The following is a 25,315-nucleotide window of genomic DNA, read 5'->3' on the forward strand; positions in this document are numbered from 1 at the left end:
GCCCAATGTCCTGCTTCTATAGAACATTGTCAATATACACTCAAAAAAGATCCCAAGTAGAGGCCACGCCCCCCAGTACAGATGAAGGCAAAACCCCCCACTGTCCACACCAACCTGGCCATGGGGTAAAATTCCTTCCTAACCTCAAATATGGCGATTGGTCTGACCCCGAGTAGAATGGCAAGACCCTCTAGCCAGGGATCTCTGGCTTTACTTCCAGCAGGAGCATTAGCACACCCCAGTCAAGTCCCCAGTCTTGGTTGTAGCCAACACCCAATGCCTCTAGGAAGGCTTAAAACACCTTGACAAATGCAACAGAAAGGGAGGGATGGGGGACAACAAGCAAAGCCCAGATACATGGGAAATGTCCTTGGTAGAATATAGGCATAGCTACCCTAGATCATCCCTGACCAGTGTCTGTCCAACCTCTTCTTGAACAGCTCCAGTGATGGCAAGTCCATAACTTCCCTAGACAGTCTATTCCTTTGTCTCACTGTTTTAACAGCAAATAAGTTTTTCTAGATATCCAATCCAACTGCACTCCAATTTCTAGCAGCTGGTTTTTAGAAAAAAGGCATGTCATATGCAAGAAAAAAATATGTTAAACTCACTGCTTATGGTGTCATGTATTTAGAAACAATGGGGAGGATTCAGACAAAAAATAGATGTCAGTGCTCCAACAGTATTCCAGACACAGAAAACATTTACACATGTAGGCATGTGACAGAACTGTATGGGTGTGGCATCCTTCCTGATGGACACTTTGGAATTCCCCCAAATTAAACATGGCAAGATGGGAAATGTCAAGTTAAATGTAGGAACAAAACAAACACTTTCATCACTCATAGATCTTTAGGTCTGAAGGAACCACTGTGATACTTCAGTCTGACCTCCTGTGCAACCAAGGCCAGTAGGACTTCTTTGAATTAATATTTGCTTCAAGTGCAATAGCTGTGGTTGTACTAAAGCAATGACAACTGACCTAGCCATTCCCACAGGCCAGATCAGAGGCATGGAGCCAGTCCATGGGCTGGATCTGGGAAGCAGGATTGGTCCGTAGCTAGATTTGGTGTCCAGGCCAGTTCATGGGCTCGATACAGTGGGCAAGGCCATGTCATATGACCCAGAAATTTGGTGGCAGAGGAGTGTTGGCAGCATTAACAGCCACCACTCCCCTGCTGCCAAATTTCTAGACTCCTGGGGAGCCTGTTGCCAGCTTTGGCCATGTTCAAGGGGCCTAGGCAAAGCTGAAGAAATGTGGCTAAGTAGAATACCCCAAAACCTCTTTCTGAGTGACCGCAGAATTAACCTTTGCATACATGAGAACCAACTTGGTCAGCAAAATAAAGAAAGCAATCAACATGTCCAGCTAAACCAGTAATGAGATCCAATTAAACAGGGTACAAGGCCTTAAATTAGATGATCCAAATATACTATATCATAGGTTTAGCTTAATGATTAGAGAAAACAAATCTACGTAGATGCTGTTTTGCTATATCTATATTCTCAGATAAGTTGTAAAAACAAAGTAGTCTTGTCAGAGAAAACAGTAAACTAAGGTGAAAAAGAAAGAGGACAGTGTTGCACAACACTGCAGTGTTAAAGGAAATGAGGTAAGAAACTTTCCCTTTTACTTTTCCAAGGACATAAATCCCAACTAACTGACATCTTACAAGTCTACTGGTTTAGTCTAATTCCAAGAGTTTCAGTGAAACAAAATGAAATAAAACCAATGAGATAAAATTTATTAGAATATTTAAAATGAGCCATCTATAAAACACAGGGCACAGGTTGGAGGGAAATTCAGAGAGCTCAGCAAATTCAAGAAGACCTGCTGCTAATCTGCATGCCCCCCACTTTGAATCTCCCCAGCTGGGGTGGAGAAGGACATACTATTATGGGCAGCCACATAGACTTTAGGCTAAATGTTTGTTTTTCTGTTTGGGGTATAATAAAAGATTAGGGTTAGGCTGTAGACCTATCCTTTGAGTCTTTTATCAGTAGCAAACCCACAAGTTTACCTGTAATCCAAGTAACAAGCTCTGCGGGCCAAAAGACCCTGTGCTGGATTGGTCCAGCAGGCCATAGGTTGAGCACCACTGTTTACTATTTCCCCTTTTTTGTCCTTGGCAAACTTTATTAGTAGCAATTTTATATCACCGAAGTCATTAAAAAAAAATAATACTCTAGTAAGGGCTGCTGGATCCGCAAGATCACTAGACACACACGCACTCACTAATGATTCCCCATTTATAATTACAATCTGAGACCTATCAGTCAGTAGTTTTTCTATTTAAAGTCTCACGTTGATTCTGTATCACTATAGGTTTTTAATCAAAATGCTATAGTTACCCAGCCTAAGTATAAACAGTAGGGCTGTGTGAAGCTTCAGGTCGTGATTTGATTTGGAGGAGATTTGGCCTAATTTGGTGGCTGACTCTCTGAATCGAATCAGGAGACCAATAAAAAGGTCTGAATTGATTCAAAGCGTTCCAAATCTTCAGAAAAGATTTGGAGAGCTTCAGTGATTCAGGTAGTCCACGGTGGCTGCAGCAGGGAGCTACAGCTGGATTTGGAGCTGCTAAGTAGGGGCTCAGGGGAGGGGGAAGGGAAGCATGGGGGACCCCTGCCAGCCCCCAGCCCCCAGCCCCTGCCTGCTCCCCCAGCCCCTGGCACTTTTTTCCCCAAGTGCCAGGAGCTTTTTCAAAGTGCAGGCCGGGCAGCCATTGCCAGGCTGGAAGAGTGGGTGGGGGAATGGGCCTGGGTGATTCGGAGATTCAGCAGCAGCCAAGTCTCTGAATTAGATTCAGCCAAATCAATTCGGGACAGTGATTTGATTTGGTGATTTCAATCACTGTCCCCCGAATCATCCGAATCTGAAGCGAATACTAGCCACTTCGCACAGGCCTAATAAACAGTATTTTCACATCTTTATCTCTGTCAACCAAACTTGTAATTAATCAAGAAATAAGAAATCTAGTCTGAGAAGATCTATTTTCTGTTAAGCTATATTGATCACTAATTATGTGAATAATTAATATGCCAATGATGATATCCTTTTAATTCCTTATTAAATTGAATTGCGTATCAGCTATTTTATTATTTTGTCTAGGATTGAGGTCAGGCCACTAAGTCTGTGACTAGTTATGTCATTCTCTGCGCCTATTATATATGGTATAGATGTGTTTTAGGGAACTGTCTTCTAGTCCTTGGGAACTACTCCAGGATTTCAAAATATATTTAAAATAAATCCATACTGCTTGGGCCTGTAGGGGGGCTGTTAGGAAAGCTAAGGCAGACATAGAGCTAGGACTAGCGTCCAAGATCAAGGATAATAAAAAGTCCTTTTTCAAATATATAGGGAGGATGAAGATGGCGCTGGGGAATGTGGGGCCCCTGCAAGATACGCTGGGCAATCTGGTGGTCGTGCCAGAAGAGAAGGCAGACATCTTCAACAAATTCTTCACCTCCGTTTTCTTGGGCAGGGACTGGGACTCCCCCACCGTGATTCAAGACGGACTTGAGGGGAACGCCCCAAGATGTAAGGTTGAGGAGGATCGGGTTAGAGTGCTTCTGGAGGGGCTGGATGTGTTCAAGTCAGCAGGTCCAGATGCTCTCCACCCCAAGGTGTTGGAGGAGCTAGCAGGGGTTATTGCAGGGCCCTTGGCACGGCTTTACGAGCGCTCGTGGTGCTCAGGCCAGGTGCCAGATGATTAGAAGATAGCCAATGTGGTCCCCATCTTTAAGAAAGGGAGGAGGGAGGACCCGGGCAACTATAGGCCTGTCAGTCTTACCTCAATCCTGGGGAAACTCTTTGAGAAGATCATCAAGGAGCACATCTGTGATGGGCCGGCATCAGGGGTGATGCTGAGGGGCAACCAGCACGGTTTCATTAGGGGCAGGTCATGTCAGACCAACCTGATTGCCTTTTACAATCAGGTCACAAAAGCATTGGATGCAGGTGTTGCCGTGGATGCAGTCTTTCTGGACTTCAGCAAGGCCTTCGACACTGTCTCTCACCCCATCCTCATTAAAAAACTAGGCGACTGTGGCATCGATGGCTACACGGTCAGATGGATTGCTAATTGGCTGAAGGGTCGTACTCAGAGGGTGGTGGTGGATGGGTCATATTCAACCTGGGGGGAAGTGGATAGCGGAGTCCCCCAGGGCTCGGTCCTTGGGCCCGCGCTGTTCAATTTCTTTATCAGCGATTTGGACAATGGGGTGAAAAGCAACCTGTTCAAATTCACTGATGATACCAAAATCTGGGGTGAGGTGGGCACGCTAGTAGGGAGGGAAAGACTGCAGAAAGATCTGGATAGGTTGCAAGGGTGGGCTGACAAAAACAGGATGCGTTTCAATACTGACAAGTGCAGGGTGCTGCACTTGGGCAGTAGTAACTGGCAACACACTTATAAGATGGGAAACTCCCTTCTTGAGAGCACGGAGGCAGAAAGGGCTCTTGGAGTCATTATTGACTCCAAGATGAACATGGGCCGACAATGCGAGGTCACGGTCAGCAGGGCTAACCGGACCCTATCGTGCATCCACAGGTGCATCTCAAGTAGGGCCAAGGAGGTGATCCTCCCCCTCTACGCGACACTGGTCAGGCCACAGCTGGAGTACTGTGTCCAGTCCTGGGTGCCCCACTTCAAGAGGGATGTGGACAACATTGAGAGGGTCCAGAGGAGGGCCACCCGCATGATCCGGGGACAGCAGGGCAGACCCTACAATGAGAGGCTGCGGGACCTGAACCTGTTCAGCCTTCACAAGAGAAGGCTGAGGGGGGACCTTGTGACCATCTATAAACTCACTAGGGGGGACCAGAAGGGTTTGGGGGAGACCTTATTTCCCCCAGCGGCCCCCAGGATAACAAGAAATAACGGCCACAAGTTGTTGGAGAGTAGGTTCAGATTAGACATCTGTAGGAACTACTTCACAATTAGGGCGGCTAGGATCTGGAACCAACTTCCAAGGGAAGTGGTGCTGGCTCCTACCCTGGGGGTCTTTAAGAAGTGGCTCGATGCCTACATGGCTGGGGTCACTTGAGCCCAGTTTCTCTCCTGCCCAGGCAGGGGGTCAGACTTGAAGATCTACAAGGTCCCTTCCGACCCTACTTCTATGATTCTATGATTCATAAGCTTTAATGGTTGATGGCCCAGAGAACTCTTTATAAAACTCTTGGATGCAAGTTGTCCAGTCCTGCTGATTTCAAATGTTGACATTTCTTGTTTAACAGCCTTCTTAATTACTGTTGAATTAAAAAATGAATAACTTGACTGCAAGGTATTTCATCCTCTGCTTTCAACATTAAATACATCACTTGGCTTTTTCTCCAAAAGCAGAGCAGAAAAATATGTTGGACACTCCTACCTTTCCTGCATTTTTATGGACAATTCCACCATTTCTATCTAGCAATGCACTAAAACTAATGTTAGGGTTCCTTTTGTTTTTGAGATACTTACACTCCTTATTGCCCTTAACACGCTGATCATAGATTTCTCTATCTGCCTTTCACTTCCTTCATCAGAAATCTAAATTTCAGTTTATAACCTTTGCTCTCAATGTCCCACTTCTCCATTTGGTTGTTCATATTTAATGTTTTTATTAGCACTTTTACTTCTTTTTTAGAGCAGCGTAGCCTTCTCTCTCACAAAGTGGCTTTTGTGGCTTTTAACAAAACGTTCTTAAACAGCGACCAATTATCGTTTGCATTTTTGTCTGATTAAACTGTTTTCCTCAGGGATTTGTCTCAGTCATTTTCAGCTTTGGGAAATTGGTCCCTTTAAGTGCCAAGTATGTCAATTGCTTCAGTGAACTTTAAAAAAATTATAATAAATGGCATCAATCAAGATAATGGGCACCAAAAGCTGTCCACTGTCCAGCTCTTGTCCGTCAAGATGATCTCCAGTGTAAGCTTAGTCTTTGCTGGATGCAACACTTTTTGGTTTTTTTAAGTTAGGAAATTATCAAGTATAATTTTTAGATATTTCAAATCTGTTTTAATATCAGCAACTCAGGACCTCCAGTATGTGTCTCTCAGACTGAATTTCCCTGTGATAATTTGAGTATTTTCCCCCAACTTGACAGACAGATGATTAATGAGGCAGTCAGCCTGTTCTCAGCTGGGACAGGGAGATCTGTGGCAGACAACAAGTAATGCTTTAGCTAGAATGCCCATCCATAAAAAAACAAGATTATTTGCTTCTGAATTGTCAGTGGCTCAAAAACATAGTGTATTTTTGCAAAGTCCTAAATTATATTTTGCAAAGTCCAATCCTATATTTTGCGAAGTCTACCTTTTGTTCACGGACTCCCTCCTAAAATAGTCATCAAAATTCAAAAGGGAAGTCCCTTTACACCATAAGGAGCTGGGCTCATAATTGGGAAAAGAGAATTATATTGGAACAACTATAATGCTTCCCAGGTGCAGATAAAGCTGATTACAAATTAACTAAGCATCACACCACCAGGAGATAGGTGGGTATTAGCCCCATTTTGCAATGAGGAAACAGAGACAAACAGTAGGGAAGCAATGTCCCCAGAGCAGGTTAGTAATAGAATCATAGAAAAACTGGGCTTGGAAGGAACTGCAGGAGGTCATCTTGTTCAGCCCCCTGCTCAAAGCAGGACAGTCCCCAACTGTATCATCCCACCCAAGTCTTTGTCTAGTCAGGTCTTATAAAACTTCCAAAGATGGAGATTATACCCATCTCTGGGTTACCTGTTCCAGAGCTTTACTACCCTCCTAGTGAAAAAATTCTTCCTAATATCTAACCTAAAATCCCCTTGCTGCAACTTGAGACCATTGCTCCTTGTTCTGTCATCTACAACCACTGAGATCAGTCTAGATCCATCCTCTTTAGAACCCTCTTCAGATAGTTAAAGGCTGCTGTTAAATCCCCCCTCAGTCTTCTCTTCTCCGGACTAAGTAAGCCCAGTTTTCTCAGCTTCTCTTTGTAAGTCATATGCCCCAGTCCCCTAACCATTTTCGTTGCCCTCCGCTGGACTCTCTCCAATTTGTCCACATCCTTTCTGTAGTGGGGTACTAAAACTGGATACAGAACTCCAGATGTGGCCTCACCAGTGTTGAATAGAGGGGAAGAATCACTTCCCTCGATCTGCTGGCAATGCTCCTACTAATGCAGCCCAGTTTGCTGTTAACCATCTTGCCAACAAGGGCACACTGTTGGCTTATATTCAGCTTATTGTCCTTTGTAACCCCCAATTTTCTGCAGAATTGCTGCTTAGCTAGTTGGTCCCCAGTCTGTACTGGTGCATGGGATTGTTCCATCCTAACTGCAGGACTTTGCACCTGTCCTTATTGCACTTGTTGCACTTGCACTAACAGACCCAGGAGCCAACCTCATAACCTCTAGCACAGAGTGCTGTATTCTGTCCACTAGAGCAATGTTCTCAGCCTTTTTAGATTCAGGGCACCCTTCATAACTTTTTAAAAATTTGCGGGCACCCCAGTTGAGAAAAACTGTTGTGCTGACTTCATAGTTTCATAATAGCTAGGGTCGGGAGGGACCTGAACAGATCATCTAGCCTGACCCCCTACCACAGGCAGGAATGAATGCTGGGTTCATAAGACCCCAGACAGGTGATCGTCCAACCTCCTCTTGAATGTGCCCAAGGTAGGGGTGAGGACCACTTCCCTGGGAAGTTGGTTCCAGATTTTGGCCACCCTAAAATATTGCCTTCTGATCTCTAACCTAAACCTATTCTCCACCAGCTTATTACCATTGTTCCTCATCACCCCAGGTGGTGCTGGGGAGAAAAGGGCCCTACCTATTCGCTGTTGATCTCCCCTGATGAGCTTGTAGGCAGCCACTAGGTCTCCCCTCAGCCTCCTCTTGCTGAGGCTGAACAGGTTCAGGTCCTTTAGTCTCTCCTCGTAGGGCCTGTCCTGCTGCCCTCTCACCAAGCAGGTGGCCCTCCTCTGAACCCTCTCCAGGCTGGCCACATCCCTTTTGAAGTGTGGCACCCAGTACCGGATGCAATATTCCAACTGTGGCCTGACCAAAGTCGCATGGAGGGGGAGTATCACCTCTCTGGACTGGCTTGAGTTGCGTCTTTGGATGCATGACAAGGTATGGCTGGCTTTGCTGGCTGCGGTCTGGCATTGGCTGCTCATGTTCATCTTGGAGTCAATAATGACTCCAAGATCCTGTTCCGCCTCTGTGCTTTCAAGAAGGGAACTACCCAGCCTGTATCTATGCTGTGGATTCCTTCTCCCAAGGTGCAGCACCCTGCATTTATCTACATTGAACCCCATCCTATTCTCATCTGCCCACTTCTGTAGTCTGTCTAAATCTAGTTGCAGCCTCTCTCTCCCTTCAACTGTGTCCACCTCGCCCCACATCTTAGTGTCATCAGCAAACTTGGACAGCGTGCTTTCCACCCCCTCATCCAAGTTGCTGATGAAGATGTTAAACAGTGCGGGCCCAAGGACCAAGCCCTGGGGTATCCCACTGCTCACATCTCGCCAGGTTGAATACAACCCATCCACCACTACTCTCTGGGTGGCCCCCCATCAGCCAATTTTTTACCCATCCAACTGTGTAGGCATCAATGCCGCAGTCGCTTAATTTATCGATGAGGAGGGGGTGAGAGACAGTGTAAAAGACCTTCTTGAAAAACTACTTCCATGGCGACACCATCATCCAAGGATTTAGTTACTTGGTCATAAAAGGCAATCGGGTTGGTCAGGCAGGACCTGCCTTTGATGAACCCATGCTGATTGCCCCTGAGCATGATCTCCCCTGCAGGCCCCCCACAGATGTGCTCCTTGATGATCCTCTCCAAGATCTTCTTGAGCACCGAGGTGAGGCTTACAGGCCTATAGTTACTTGGGTCCTCCTTCCTCCCTTCCTTGAAAATTGGGACCACATTAGCCAGTTTCCAATCCCCCGGCACCTGGCCAGATGACTATGAATGCTCATATAGCTGGGCCAAGGGCTCCGTGATGACCCCTGCCAGCTCCCTGAACACCCTTGGGTGGAGGGCATCTGGACCTGCAGATTTAAAAATGTCTAGCCCTTCCAGAAGATCCCTAACTACATCTGCACTGACTGAAGGCCTGACAGAGCTATCCCCGAGATTATCCCTACCTCTGGTAGGTGGGATGTCCTGGTTCCTGTTCAAGAAAACAGAGGCAAAGAAACTGTTAAAAATATCAGCTTTCTGGTGTAGCCACAAGATTACCGTTTGCGTCTTGCAGGGGCCCTACATTGCCTGGTGCCCTTCTTGCTCCCAATGTACTTGAAAAAGGACTTTTTGTTGTCCTTAATCCTGGATGCTAGCCTGAGTTCCATCTCTGCCTTGGCCTTCCTAATAGCCCTCCTACACTCCTGGGCTGAGGAGGAGTACTCCTCCTTGGTGATAGCTCCTCCCTTCCACTGGTGGTACGCCCTTTTAGTCCTCAGGCACTCCCGAATGCCCTTGTTGAGCCAAGGGGGTTTCTGAGCACTCTTACCCACCCTGCTTCTCTCAGGGACTGTTATCCTTTGGGCCTGGAGGATTGCCCCCTTAAGGTATGACCATCCCTCGTGGACTCCCATCTCCTCTACCTTCTAGGCCCTCAGTGCCTCCCCCACTAGTCTCCTAAGCTCATTGAAGTTGGCCCTTCTGAAGTCAAGGGCTTTAAGGCCCTTGACACCCTGTGTTGGATAGTGAAATCCAGCATGTGATGATTGCTATTGCCCAGGTGGGTCAAGGACCTGCAGTCCCCTCACCAGGTCATCCCCCATGGCCAGGACCAGGTCCAGCAAGGAGTTACTCCTAATGGGGCTGTGCACGTCCTGGATAAGGTGAAGGTCCTATAATACAGCCAGGAACCTACACGAGCGGTCAGACCTGGCTGTCTGCTCCTCCCAGCAAATGTCTGGGTAGTTTAGGTCACCCAAGACAATAACATCCCTTGACCTAACCGCCTCCATAAGCTGACTGGAGAAGTCTTGGTCCAGCTCTTCCCCCTGGTTGGGTGGTCTGTAGTAGACACCCATCATAAGGTCCCTTTCCCCACACACACCTTGTAGTTTGACCCATAGTGTCTCTGCCTGACCCTCCTCTAACCTGAAGCTAATCCTTGATGATGTGAGGTGCTCTTTGACATAGAGCACAACCCCCTACCTTTCCTCTCTGTCCTGTCTCTTCTATATAGGGTGTATCCCCGAATGCCCACCGCCCAGTCGTAGGTAGGGTCCCACCAGGTTTGTGAGCCCTACTAAGTCTGGGTTCTTACTCGCAATCAAGAGGCACAGTTCCTCCTGCTTACACCCCATACTATGAGCATTAGTGTAGAGGCACTTGAGGCCTCCTGAGGGTGCATGCACCTCCCTCCCACTCCCAGGACAGTTGTGGCCCCCTACTCCCAGGACGCTGATGCTTACCTGGGCTTCCCTTCCTCTTGTCACCCTGCATGCTGATGAAGCATCCTCTCCACTCGAAGTGGCCCCTTTCCCCGGCAAAGCTAGTTTAAAGCCCGCTGTACGAGATCAGCCAACCTAGAGGAAAAGATATGTCTGCCAGCATGCCCTCCATACAAAAACATGGGTCGTTGTCAAAAAACCCAAAGCCTGCCTTAACTTACCACAGTTCTCCTCAGCTCAGGTGCTGCCACTGCCACCACTAAGTGAACCTGCCTCATGTGCAGTCAGATAAACTTAACATAGGAAGGAGCACCCACTCTTGTCCAGCCCTCCCTAGTCTGGCTTTCTAGCACAACCTACAAAAACCAGGGCAAGCAGGACAGTTTTGCCTGCTCTATGTAATTCTGTTTCTGAAGCATGGGGGTCAGACTGGGAAGGGCCTTGGAAGGACCAGGAGCTCTTGCCTGCTTTTTGTTCATGAGGTAACTCTAATGCAGGCAGGAGTGCAGGCTAACAGACCAACCCTTCCCAATCTAGCTGTGCATAAGGCATGCAAGGCAGTTGTAGCTGGCCATGGCCACATTGCAGTACCCCAGTTTAGAACCCCTGCATTAGAGAATACTTATTCCCCCAGGCTTACAGATATGCGTGTGTTGCGGAGTGGAGGGAGTGGGAGAAAGCAGTAGTACTTGAAGTGTTCAGAGCTCTGAGTCTTTCTCCAGCCTCATGCTAAAGGCCATCCCTACTAGATCCATCTATAAATGGGTACCTATTTGGCCAGGGAAGTTAAAGGCAGACATAATGCTATCTCTGTGTGGCCTTGGCTATGAAAAGTGGCATGCCTTAAACAGCTGACTCAAAGAGCTGCTTGGCTAGGGTAGGTTTTTTCAGACTATAAGCCAAATAGCCTTGAAGTATATGGTAGTATTAAAAAGAGTGAGAGAGTGCAAATCAAAACCTCCATCAGAAGCTTTAACTGTTCCTACTATGTCACATCTAAATTATTCCAGTCAGTTATCTGGGAATTTGGAATAGTGCTGCAAGACTTTCTTAGGGTTTTTTTTTTTTTTTTTTTAAGCAGTGTGTACATTAATTTCTACATGTTTCTTAAAGCTCCCTTATGGAAAGTCACCAGAGAGTTGCTCAGTAGGACATACCGAACCAATTCTCTATTTCCTTCATATAGTTTTATGGAAGATGTGGACACAGGCCAGGCTGTTAAGAACAAACATGCTCTCTGAGAATTATTAATCATGGACTGGAATGAAAGGCTGGTGCGGTGTTACTGCTCTGTGTCAGAAGGTTCATATAAGTAAACAGGATGACAAAGTGTCAAGTAGCATGGAACAAAATCATCAATTAAAGCAACCGTTTCCATAAGGCATGTGAAGAAGTCATATATAGCAAGTGCCCAATTCTAGGAATAAAGCATGCCAAATACCAGGTCACCTTTCCCTTGGTCTCCAACACAGCAAATAGGCAGGGGCAGGCAATTATTTTGGGCAGAGGGCCGCTTACTGAATTTTGGCAAGCCATCAACAGCTGCATGAAAGGCAGCCAGGGGCAGATTAATATTTATTTTCTACATTTTTTATGGGCTCCGCGGGGGCCAGATAGAATGGCCTGGTGGGCCGCATCCGGCCCGTGGGCCGCATTTTGCCCACCGCTGAAACGGGGTGAGGAATCATTTAATGCACTACCACAAACTCTAACTCTCAGGATTTAGGCCACCAACACAGACACTCATGCAAGCTTCTGTAGTTCATTGGAATTATCCAGGGAAAAAACAATAACCTTAGAAGAAGCAGAAGACATCATGGCTATGTGAGGCATTAACCAGGGACTGGTTAACATAACTCTTGTTCCCTTTCAGTGCCACATCACCATTGGTCAAATGATGGTGGTAGGGGAGTGGGGTAGAAATATTTTTTTTAAATTTACTCTATGAAGCAGCTCTTACTGGGATTTAAAGGCAGTTATAAGCCATAACTGAAGTTTCTTTATCTCTCCCAATAGCTGTCCCAGCTTTCAACTAGTACCATGTAGTACTCAGGCCAATTAAGACAGCCTAAGAATTAATCACTTGGTAAATCCAACAAGTGCCTCCAGACAGTAATTGCAATTTATTTAGTTCTGCATACTGCAGAATTGATATCTATTGCAGATTTTAGGGTGCAGCTCCACCATCACACCTTTTTCAGGGTAGAGGTGAGATTTACCACTTGTGAACACACATCTTCTAATCTAGTGTAATATTTTCACGTCTACACCTATCCCACAGCCAATACCCAAGTAAACTAAACTTCATTAACTTAACTTGTTTCATTCCTGTGTAAGCCACACCACCTATGGGAAAGGAGCAGAGAGAAACAGTGGATTCATCAGAACCACAGTAAATCTTCCCTCCTCTTAAAACAGTTTAATTGTTAGCATGTCAATGCCCTGATGGTTAAGATCTGGGCAGATTTAGGATTTTCTCTGCGTGTCCTCCATAAAATGTAGTGATATTGTGATAGCAAAAAGAAGGCCCTCAGAGATGAGACTTTAGGATGTAGCTAGCACATACATCCATAGTGATGGTCTCAAGTTTGCCATACCATTTCTATTAGCATATTTATATGGGAACAATCACTGAAGTTTAAATCTGGATTAAGCAGCCATGGATTTCAATTTGATTGGAGTGTTTAAAGCTTAAATGTAAGTAAAATATTTTTCAATAAATTGAAGTTAAATTGCTTCCTCCACTGCCCCACTAGAATTCAGACCAGTACCATTCAGATTGTTTCAATACTTCCATTATAGATCTACATTTTAAGGGGTGTAGAATTCAAGTGCTTTTTAGCTTAAAACTTCATGTTTTTCAAGTCAAATGCTGTATTTTTCAACAGACATTCAGGGTTTTCCTTGACATTGATTTTCCTGTCAGTTGGGAGAACTGAGGGGAATTTGACACACCAGAATAGCCACCAAGCATGTGATTTGGCTATTTTCAAGTTATAGGAATGAAAAATGTATAAATACAAAGAGCAGCAGTTTCTAATGGTGATGCTGCTACTGCAAGCAGCCTGGACCATTAGTCCAGAGCAACGTGGCTGCAGGTCTAAGTTCTCAGGGGTGAGCGACTTCAGTGGGACCTGCACATCAGGAGCATTGTGCACACATCTGAAGGCAGAAACCAGCCTCTGATGGTATCCCCTCATGCAGACTTATATGTAGGAATATACAAATATATTCAGAATAAGTGACACCACCTACCTACAGATCAGCCATAGGAAAAGATAGGTTTCTAGATCTGCTGTGGCTGGCACAACTGAAATATGCTAATTAGAGAGCAAGAGCTCCATGCAGGATGCTCAGTAACCCATGTGCTAGCCAGGCATAGTCTGTGCTTGGAACTACAGCCAGACAGGAAAGGACGATTTCCTGCATCACAAATATTTGGCATTTTGAAGATAAATGTTCCTATTCTGCACTGCGATGAATTGGGAGGCAGAAAACTTGAGCAAGAAAATGACAGGCAGTAGCTTTGTGGTTAAAGAGTTCACCTTGGAGGATGGAAGTTGGGCTTAACTTGTATTTACTCTAACCAACTTGGAGGAAGGATTCTTCTGACTGTCCTGTTCCAGAGAAGTAGCACGTGTATTAGATTAGCAAGTGACATTCTGTCTGGTCTAAAGAATATAATTTTTGTATGCCACAGCAGCGCCAATAGGAGAATGTCAGTTGCTGCATCTGCACAGCCTGATGTTTAATGACACACACCTCCAGGAAGGGAGATGAGGCTTCAAGTTCTTTCTTCGGTGAGTATTTATGAACATAAAATGGAACAGGTGTAACATTAAGAAATACCTGCTCCAAGAGAGCCAACTGTCCAGAGGTGTGGGCACTCTATGGCAGAGGTGGAAGACCTGGATTTAAATCCTTGCTCGAAGTTCAGCAGTGCAGCAAGATTTGAAATGCCTAGTTTTCAGGAGAGTGTCCTAATAGGGGGGAGTAGGGGTGTGTGTGCATGTGCAGGGGCGGATCCATACTGCAGGGGTGGCTACAACCTCTGCTCTCAAACCCCATCAGCAAGGGTAGGCCTTGCCACAGAAGCCTCTGGGAACTTTTTAAGGTTCCTAAAGCAGGTGACAAATCTCCCCTCTCTTCCCCTTCTTGCTCAGAGGCATGCACCCTTCTCTCCCAACTCCCCCACCTGCTGCTTTCTCTATTGTTCAAGGGTGCAGAAGCTCCAGCCAGTCAGGCTGGGTAGGGGCTGAGATCAACTGGGAAGGGGACAGCAGGAACAGTTCAGTGGGACAGGGGTTGTCCCCCACCTTGCCCAGCCCTCTCCTCCCTCAAGTAGGTGCAGGGAAGGGGGACCCCCTTGTCCATCTCCACTGCTACTGTCCCTGTCCCCAGCTGAGCCCAGCCCGTGCCCGACCTGGCTGGCTAGTGCTTCCCTTACTTCTGGGACAGCAGGGAAAGCAGCAGAAGCAGGTGAGGGGAAGGGGGTGAGAATAGGAGGGAAGGCAAGGAAACATGTCTTTGAGCAGGAAGGGGAAGGGAGGGAGGATCAATCACCTGCCTTAGAGACTTTAAAAGTCCCTGGAGGCTCCGTGTGTGTGCATGTACATGTATGCGTGCACACATGCACGTGAGCATGCATGCATATGAGCTTTCTTAGGTTAAAACTAGAGAAGCCATGCTCATGAACAACTTTGATTTCAATTAATTGCCATTTTCTGACAAAAAGTTCCCAGAAAAAATTCCAACTAACTCTGTTTGTGAAAGTACGTATGCTCGAGAGTGTTTGGTACCAGAGGACATTCCAGCGTGAGGGCATTGTCATGACTTGAGCTCAGGGAGGTTTGGAACACTGATACCATATGTATGTTATTTGAATGCTGACCAGAACCATAGAAAACGAATGCAAAATTTTACACATGTACAAATGATACACGTTAGAAACAACTCAAAAAAGTTCTCTTTTATGACTAGATATCTTCAGTAAATTTAAATTACAGCTGGTTCCACAGGCTACATCTGTATAGACCACAGGCTATAGACTGCCAACCCTTAGCTTACTGTCCTTGAAAAGGACCACTCCAGATTTCTGAGAGAAAGAGAACACCTTCTCTGTGCATGAAAAAATCCTTAGATTTTTACTTGATGGTCAATAAGGTCATCAGGAAATAGAAGGCTGGGGGGGGGGGGGGAAAAATCAGTAAAGCTGCTCTTACAGTGCTCATCATGGATTGATTTAAAGCAAGTTCAATTTCACCAAAACTTTCACACTAGCACAACTAGCAATTTTTGCACCCTGGGCAGAAGTGTCAGAGAGCAAGGCATCAGAAAGTCTTACCTGACCACAGTCTCAAAGACTCCAGCTGGTGCCGTCATTGTATGGGCTCCCCCGAGTCTACCATTTTGTCACCCCTATGAATTTGTGCCCAGAGCCTATGGGCAGCTCACCCACCCCTAGTTATGCTACTGCACTTTCACAGGTCGTATTGGGTGCAAAAGCTGTGGAAGAGGGAGTCTGATGTTGGCAATGCAGCTAGTGGGTTCATAGTAGGTTGTAAGGAGGTACACCCTTTAGGGAAGGTTACTGCTTGCCACCTCATACTCCTACCAGGAGACAGAAAGGACTTTCCTCTCCTATCTTCATGAGGTTTCCTGGAGAGAAACTAGATTTTCCAAATGCAGAAAACCCTGGGCTAATGGGGTGAATGAATGGCAAACATGAAGAACAGTAGTGGCTAATAGGGTAATACATTAATTATAAAGCATCTTGTATCCTTAAGTGTCTAATGCTACCAATTGGAAAGATGAAAGATCTTAAGATGACAATTTTTAAGCGAGATTTTCATGATAAGGTTTTCCATGTTTCACTTAAAATATTTTAACACCTCTGCTGCATAACTGAACTAGATAGCAGTCAGTGGTGAGATGTACGCAGCAAAAGGCGAGAGAAATTCTGGTTAAGATGAAAGCATGTCCCTTGTAAGAGAGTTTATTCATCAACATCCATGCACAGCAGACAGGATCTAGATTTTTAAAATCCTGGCCAAAAATGCAGCCTTTTCATATGATAACGTATTTCTCTTGGAAGATGGTATAGGAATGATCTTCTCTGAATTTAGAAATGTGGTCCTCGTTTACAGTGGTGCTATGCAGTCCATGGTGAACAATGAAATGTGTTTATGCCTACCTACCCTTTCTCCTGGTATAGGTACTCAATGGAAGGGCTGAAAACTGGGAGGGAGATACTGGAAAGAGGAGGTCTTTGGGAAACCACAGTGAACCTCTGCTCCCAGAGATTGAAAGATAGGGTTGAACTCCCAGCTGGGGAATTTTTCTGTTATGTATAAAAAAGGAAAATAAATTAGAAGGTAAAACACTATGCATCCCAGGAGAAGACTTTGCTGACTTGCGACTCTTTGCCGAGCTATTCCACTGGCATCCCAAGTGTTTCATAAGCAGTTGCCCAGGAGAAGGAGTGGGGAAAGAACTATAAAAAATATAAGCAATGTTTCCAATTTAATGAGCTTTAAAAGATAGATTTTAACTTTTGCAACATATGATCTGGGCTTATAAAACTAGGACTTACAAACAGTGTGTTTATAATCAAAGACGAAACTCCTAGATTACAGAAATCTAATAAGAGTCTCATCATTACAGAACTAGTTTTCCAATGACAAGGTAGCACAAATATCAACATTTCCTCATTGTTACCTTCTGCTTGAGTTTGAAAAACAAATTTGCCTCCCTGCAATGCTCTTGTACACTCACTAAATACCGTATCTCACACCCTCTCCAAGTTTTCCCTTAGCAAAGCTAATTAAGAATGAGGAATCATCTATAGCACCGTCTCTCTTGCCTCGATTCAAAGCTTTTCAAAATTCCAGAGTACCACATTTCTCTCCCATCTCCTTCCCAGCATTCCTTCTGAAGTTTTCGATTTCATAGTAGCTAGGGTCAGGAGGGACCTGAACAGATCATCTAGCCTGACCCCCTGCCACAGGCAGGAATGAATGCTGGGTTCACAAGACTCCAGACAGGTGATCTTCCAACCTCCTCTTGAATTTGCCCAAGGTAGGGGCGAGGACCACTTCCCTGGGAAGTTGGTTCCAGATTCTGGCCACCCTAACTGTAAAATATTGCCTTCTGATCTCTAACCTAAAATTCTCCATCAGCTTATTACCAGTTTGTCACCCCAGGTGGTGCTGGGGTGACAAGGAACTGTCTTTCTTTCGCTGTCTTTTATCAGGGCCTCTTCTTGTCCCCCCTACATACCTGATAGGCAGTCATTCTGAAACCAATGCTGAATCAAAAAGAATAGTAGGATATTGCAAAAGTGATTTCCTAGGCACTGAAAGTTAGACAGTCTTTATTAGAACTGGGTCTGGAAGCTAATGCCAATTACCAGGGCCAGTGCCAGCTTTTCTTTTATTAGTGCTAACATGGTGACCAAACAAATATTTTTTACTCCCTTCGGGCATGTCCAGATGAGTGCGGCCATGCAGTATGTGGTGCTGCAAACACGTTTGCAGTGCCACATGCTGCACACTGAAGCGTTCTCCACGCTGCAAGGGTGTATTGCTTGTGCTGCTCCTTTTTTTTTTTCTGTGGGGTTTTTTGACCCCTGGATATCTATGATATCATATCATCATAGATATTCAGGGGTCAAAAAACCCCCATGAGAAAAAAAAACAGCAGCGTGCGCTGCTGAAAAGTGGAGCTGGGCCATCTGGAGCTGTGCTGCGGCTGCCAGACAGGCTCTGCCTGACAGGATTGCTGTGGCTGCAGCCCCAGGAGGCCCCCAGGACCCCAAGTAAGGCTGCCCCTGAAGTAACTTGCTGCAGGGCTGCCCCCAGGGTAACTCTCCAACCACCTCTGGGGTAGCTTGCCACGTGCCAAAGCATGCATGGCACAGGCATTCCCTGGGGACAAGTAGCTGTGTGTTGCTGCTACTTGTCCCTGGGGAACCAAATATCCATACCTCGTCCAGACGTGGCCTGTGTGTCTGTTTCCTCTTTCCTTATTGTCTGGGTATCAACAGGATTTTTCCAGTTCAGAGTATTAGGGTTGTTGGACTACTGCATATTCTACTGAAATAATACACCAACTTCAGTGTGACAAGCTGTAAGACCACACTCCTCTCAGAAAACAGCTCCTAAATTTTACATTTAAGAGGCACCCACTCTAAAAATAGCCCATACAACCAAAATGCTTGTTCAGTTGGAATCCATGTATCCCATTCCTATTTTAATACTGCATTGTGAGACTGGAAAACCAATGCGACCACCAACATCATCTTGTGTAAGAGTTTATACAAATGAATAAAACCATTTTTGATGCTGCTTTTCAACTTTTCTAGTTCTGCTGCTTAGCTGTATTAGATACCCTTCTCTCCTTCTAATCTTCTTTCTATAAGTGACAGCCTCTCATCAGTACACACATAGAGGGCAATAAGTTTTCTATACATCTCCTGAATTCGAAGGTCATGTCCTAGGGACAATGAACCAATACACATTAAGTACATACAAGTGTATTTTTCAGTGCCACACTTTTAATGGCCCTTAGCTGGTGAAGGGTCTAGTTCATTACACACTTCTAATGCCAAACAAATACCAATACTTCAGTATAATGATGCTATTGTATTAAATATTTTTTTAAAGAAAGGCAAGTTATTATGGGTACAGCTTAAAAATGATCTTGGGAAGAGGCTTATTTCCTATAGCTTTTGTGTTAGTATTAAAAATTACTTCATTGAAGTATATCAAATTAAGTGCTTTATGAAGCATGTCCTCATACATAAACAAGTAGGAGAAATTTCAAAAACGTAAGAGCCACACTTCTTTACTTTCTGAAGAATAAAGGACCACAGGGCTCTTTTCAAAGAACATACCCTAAAACACCACCAGCGTCATCTAATTCAGCAGTCATTCTTTATGAGACATGTAGAGCCTACAGCCTGTAACATGTAATGAGCGTCTATAGGAAAAAAGTCATTTTCAGCAGAATAATTAAAATGTACAACAGCCATGCTAACTAGATGGCTGAACAAATGATACACATTCACACAAGAAGACAACCGTCTTAATAAGGATTTACTTTAACAGAACCTTGTATGGGTACACTACACTCAATCTCATTAGTAAAGGAGTTGGTTGGATTTTTTTTTAATACAGCACAAGCCAAAAGGCAATCTAAAATAGACTCACAGAAGAATGGAACGGGGAATCAGAAAACGCAACATTTCAGATCCAATCTTCACGCACCTTAAACACTTTTTTCTTTTCTTTCTTTTTTTTTGATGAAAGTGTGTGTGAGAGAGAGAGAGAGAGAGAGAGAGAGAGAGAGAGAGAGAGAGAGAGAGTGTGTGTGTGTGCATGTGTGTCTGTGAGAGAGAGAGAGAGAGAGAGAGAGAGAGAGAGAGAGAGAGAGGAGCTAAACAAGTGTTTGCATTTATCATGTTTTTAGCTTCTTTTCTGAGGAAGAATTCTCTGAATCTGTGTCTTCAAACTCCGCTCTGTGCCTTTTCAGTCCTCCCAAAGCTTGAGAGTTCTCACTATCTGTCAGATGCAAGTCAGCAATATCCTCTTTCGTGCTCACACCGTAATTGTTGGAGTCCATTTCTGACAGGCAACAGTCTTTGTGAAAGGTCACATTTGCCTGTGCAAGGGTGCCATTATCAGCATTTGAGTATAATTGTAGTCCTTGGGTCACTATCTCCTGCTCTCCAAAGCTCTGTCCATTGTTGAAGCATGAAGGGCGAGGATGTAGGTGGCCATTGTTGTGGTTTACACAGGAGGTCTCAAGATTTCTTTCCTCACTGTCATCAGTCTGGTTTCTGGAGCAATTACCAGATCCACTACAGACAGTGGCAATAGAAAACAAATCCTTGGAAGTGACCAGCGAGTGGTGGCTTGATGCTGATTGACAGTTCTGGCTGTTTTTCTGTTCCACAAGTCCAGCAGTTTGGTTGCATGGCTCTTCAGCAAGACTATTTAGCCCTTTGCAGATGGCTTTTCCATTGAGCTTTTTAGTCTCAAAAGAATGTTCTACAGACCCACTGCTGGTGTCTTGGGACGTGCTTTCTTGAGTTTCCATCCGCCACTGATTGTCAAATTCATGACCTTGACCATTACTAGAATTTTCTACCAAACCACATTCTTTTAAAGTTTCTTTGCTTTGGCTCTCAGAGAGACCTTGGGAACCTTGAGGAACTAGTGAACTCAAATTACTAGCCTCTTCTTTATTTAGTGTAGGCGGTGCACTGTTTCTTCCACTAGTTCCTGGCTTTCCTTCATCATTCTCCCCATCTCCATGGGAAGATTCACCATCTTTACCAGCTGAATAGGATATATAAGAATAATGAAGCCATCTGTAAGCTTTGTAAATCTTTCTTTCTACAGACTCACTGTCTGAACAAGGAGAGGCCCTTTCTTTGGGAACTTCCTTTTTAATGGAACTCCTTTCAGGTGAGGAGGTTGGAGAAGAGGAAAGGTCATCCACTTTGATCTGTGGGTAATCATAGATATCCTCACCTATGTAGGTGTTCACATTTTCTGTATTTGTGTTAGTCCTCTCTTCCTTTTGCATTTTCTGTCGGCGTCTCATTGCATTACGTTGACGTGTCAATGTACGCCGTTCTTTCAATTCCTCTTCACCCTCTGAACTGCTACTGCTGCTGGAACTGCTAGATTCATTCTCTTCAGGACTTGGAGACCTTGGTCGTGGAAAAAGGTCTGTGTCCAGTTCTGCCTCACAGGTATTTTCATCAGAATCAGATTCATTGGAAAGGGCCAGGAGACGTTTGTCCTGATACCTTCTAAGTGCAGACAGCCTCTGCTGACGAGAAGCCACATCTTCTCTGGCCGATGGAGACTCTGTTGATCTTAAGGCTCCTAAGTTATAGGCCGTTTCATCCGATTCTTCTGCCATATGTGGTGGGGTGTGATGTAGAGAAGCAGAAGATTCTGATTCACTATAAGCAGAGCGTTCACTTACTCCAGCATGGAGCTGCAAGATGGTGCTTTCACTGAGGTCGCTATCAGAGTCAGAACTCCAGCCCTCAATCTCCCGGCGTACCAGTGAATCAAAGAAAGCCATCATCCGTGGATCTTCCTGGACTGACTGGTTAGCATAATCATGAGACAAGCCACTGCCACTGTTCAACACAAGACTAATGTACTCTTCATGAGTGTAGAGGCACCGTGAATCGTCCTCAATTCTGCCATCCAGGTCTCCAGTGCAGTCAGGCTGTTTATAAGGACTCCAGATCTGTAAGAAGAAAAATGAGTTGCTTATAATACAAACATAATTTTAAATATTTTTTTTTTTAAATAGAATAGTAATACAAATACAAATATTATAGCTGCCATATAAAATCACAGAAAAGTAGGATTGGAAGGGACTTCAGGAGGTCATCTAATCCAATCTCCTGCTCAAGGTAGAATCAACCCCATTTGAAGCAACCTAGATAATCTAAAAGATCATGCTTTAAGTTTAGCCATTTCCCCAGCAAGTATTACATATTACTTTGAGTACTGGCTCCTTTTATCCCGTGCCATGGGTGTTTTTATAATGTATACCCCCCCAAACTTGAAAAGCCGCACATCATAAAATCACTCATAATTTCAATACTTCAGATTATTATTTTTCCAGAATTGCAGCATTTTACTTTTATGTAATAGGCAATGCTTATTCATGATAGGTAAGAATAGTTTCTTGCCTGCAGTACAGCCTAAGCACTAATGAAAGCACTTGTTTCCCAGGAAACTGAAGCTGCTTGTACAATGACGTGCAGTGACATTTTATCCAATTGCCTATTTACCTTCTCAGCAATCAGGAGACTGAATGCAGGCAGGTGAAAAGCTAGGTGTTACTATTCCATTTGCTAAACTGTGCTGAAGAAAAAAAGTGTGAGGGACCACTACGTTTTCCTATCCTGCAAGTCTCCTGGAGTCAAATGATACTAGTACATCTAGTCCAAAAGGGAAGGAAGTTTTCCATTCCTAAAGTACCATAAAATAAAGGAAATGGGAAGTGTGTTGATATTTATTTATAGTACTTTTGAAGGGGACTGGGGAGTAAAATTAGGAAATCAAGTGTCTGTGATACTTGTTTAGACCCCAGTGTTACTGTAAGTTTTCCTGACTGGTGTTATGTCCCCTCCCCCAGGCTTCCTTTGAGATTTAGTAATGAACTATCTAATGCAATACTTAAAATCATCTCACCTCTCTTACTTTTACTCCCAAATGGAAAAGCAATATGGATGAAACATTAATCTGAACTAAACACCAAACATATTGTTACAGATTAATTTAAACCCAGTATTACATATAGATGTATTATAGCTGGAGCTGACAGAATCACCTATACTTCAAAATCTTGTTCTCAGTCAGCCAAGATTGCATTCTCAGATTGTCTCAGACAATCCCTGCAATTACTAATTGCAACTGCTATAGGGTATTGCAATGTCAGGAATAGGAACAAATACCAGGCGCATGGTCTCACCTGTGCTGTCAATGTACCCCTCCAACACTAGACTGCAGATGTAACGAGAGCCAGGCCAGAAGTTTTATGAAGATGAATTAATGTGTGTGAATTCACATACTATAGCAGGGGTTGTCAACTATCTAGTCAGGGGGTTGGACTACATGACCTCCTGCAGTCTCTTCCAACCCTAATTTTCTATGATTCTATGTTTCAATGCTTTGGCAGGCTGTCTCCCAGCGCAGCTGATCAATATAGCACTTTGAACTGAAAATGGAAAATCCGCAACCTATCTTCTTGGCAAAGGTTCTTCCCCCCACTCCAGGCTTTTGGGGCTGCACCCTTCTTCCTGTATAGCCCTTCTGCCCTCATTCTAATTAGATTATTTCTAACCAAAGAACAAATTCTAGATTGAAGAAACTCTTTAGCAATAAAGCTTTCTTCAATGGTATTAACTATATTCATATATCTTAAAAGCTTCAGTAGAACTAAACCTAATGGATTTACATTAGGTAGGAACACCAGAGGGTGAAATATTTCAGGAAAAAAGAAACCAGGTGACAAGTTTTCCATTAGGTCAGAACCTTTTCCTTGGTCATGAAATTGGGATATAGCATATAGTAAGAAAAAGGTAGGCAGGAGAGATGTGTAGGGGAGAAAGACAAAAGATTCCATACTTCCTTAAATGAGAATATAAACAAACTTTTAAGGAACAACTACTTGCAGCATCTTCCTGAAGGATGTTTCTGTGGACAAAGGGAATCCATGTAATGGCTTTTTCATAGGATGACCGAAGAGCAGATTTGCAAAATTTTCCCTGAAGTGACCAAGTCCACGTTCTGCCCCAGAATATCTGATAAGGGAGATGGATCTGATAGCTTACCTATACCTGCTGAATAAGAAATCTAGATACAATTGGATAGCCAACTCACTCCTGCATTTATAATGCCATTTACCACTGATACATGCCAAGCAGTGTTGAGATGTCATGAGTTCAAGTCTCAGCTATCCTGTTAAAAAGGGATCTGAACTACTCAATATACTAAGGCCTATTTATCTTGGCCTGGTTGGAGAATTTTGTATAAATTCTCAGAGAGAATGAAGAGGACATCTGTAACGGACAATGGGTTTTGTTGTAATATTTATAGTTTAAATGTGTTCATGTTGTAGTAGTGCTGCAAGTCTTAGTTTCCCTGACTAACTTGTACAGGGTGCAAGAGGGGGACAAGGTGGGGTTTAAGGGACACTGAGGCCAGAGTTACCTGGCCTACCTGACAAAAGACCCATTCATTAATTAAAATTTGAAGATCCTTGTTGATGGATATGATACTCAGGAGAAGTCCTGGGAAGCTGAAGGAGATAAGCATCACAATGGATGGAACAACCTGAAAAAACAGGGAGTCAACCTGGGATCTGGAGAATCTGAAGAGAATTAAAAGCAAGAGAACAACTCTGCTTCTTTGAGGTGCTTTGGCACTGCGAAGACTGGAGAGAGAACATTTGAGCTAAATTAGGAGTGCTCAGGGCTGTGCAGGCTGGACCAGGGACAGAGGGACTGCTTAACCCTTTGAAGGGGGCAGGGTTGTCTTGATCTGTGGTCGTTGCCCTCAACTAAATGCCTTTACTGAACGAGATAAAAAGTCCTTTTCTTAGGAGCTGAACTGGAAGGTAGCTCCCTGAGGCAGGGCTACAGGTAGCCAGGGAGAGTTCAAGGACCAAAAGTTTAGAGTTGCAGAGTCAGAGGAGTTTGGGGTCACACTACTCCAAAAGCCATGCCTGAGCTGGCTTCAAAGCATACTTGTGGATACCAGACAAGGTTGGTGGTCCTGGGCAAGGGGAAATCCATGACAGAAGCTTTACTGAATTTGACACAAAAGCCACTGTCAGATTCACACAGACTGATGCAGGAACAGGCCTCAAGATGGACACCATGACTTTCTTGGCCAATTAAGGGTAACAAAAATAACTGCCACTTCATCTTCTAATATTTGGAAGTGACAAAGAACTTACATGGAGGGAGAGAAAGAGACAAATCAGCAATGATCATCCATCTGGCACCCAGAGAATCACTTCCCAATGATTTTGCCTGCTTTTCTGAAGCCAAAAGTTCTAATTGGATGCGTCTGACTTTTTAAGAGTAGCTTACTTCCATAGATCTTCAGCTGGAGCACTATTTTCTTCAGGGATGATTCTTAGTTGCCTACTGACATGGGCTTTGCTCATGTGTTTTTATGTTCAGTGTCCCTTTTACATTAGTTGCCCTGATACAAGCCATATGACCTTCCACCCAAGTAATATATAAATAAATAAAATCAAGCATTTCAGTTTGAAACTGCTTGTATCTCCTTGGTGTGTGGGCATGTTATGAACACCATGTTTGCTTGAATCAGGACTTACTTCCTTTGGCTGATGGTGGAAGTCCTGAAGTGTCACAGTGACCAGAATTTGTTTTT

General features: G+C 44.4%; 1 protein-coding gene and 1 long non-coding RNA gene across 4 annotated transcripts in view; one reads left to right on the top strand and one right to left on the bottom strand.

Annotated features, from left to right (window-relative positions):
- Positions 1-25,315, top strand: part of LOC106739448 (uncharacterized) — a 75,747-nt gene that overhangs the window by 27,386 nt on the left and 23,046 nt on the right. For both annotated transcript variants that reach the window (XR_002086871.2, XR_001372695.3), the window contains one exon: positions 14,077-14,176. This is a non-coding gene — a long non-coding RNA (uncharacterized LOC106739448). The remainder of the gene's footprint in view (positions 1-14,076; positions 14,177-25,315) is intronic.
- Positions 19,454-25,315, bottom strand: part of DCAF5 (DDB1 and CUL4 associated factor 5) — a 107,803-nt gene continuing 101,941 nt past the window's right edge. For both annotated transcript variants that reach the window (XM_059722899.1, XM_019476930.2), the window contains one exon: positions 19,454-21,647. In XM_059722899.1, the coding sequence (XP_059578882.1) occupies positions 19,833-21,647 (1,815 nt within the window). In that variant the 3' untranslated portion in view covers positions 19,454-19,832. The remainder of the gene's footprint in view (positions 21,648-25,315) is intronic.

Source organism: Alligator mississippiensis, chromosome 2, assembly GCF_030867095.1.
Source record: "Alligator mississippiensis isolate rAllMis1 chromosome 2, rAllMis1, whole genome shotgun sequence".
Classification (NCBI taxonomy): domain Eukaryota; kingdom Metazoa; phylum Chordata; order Crocodylia; family Alligatoridae; genus Alligator; species Alligator mississippiensis.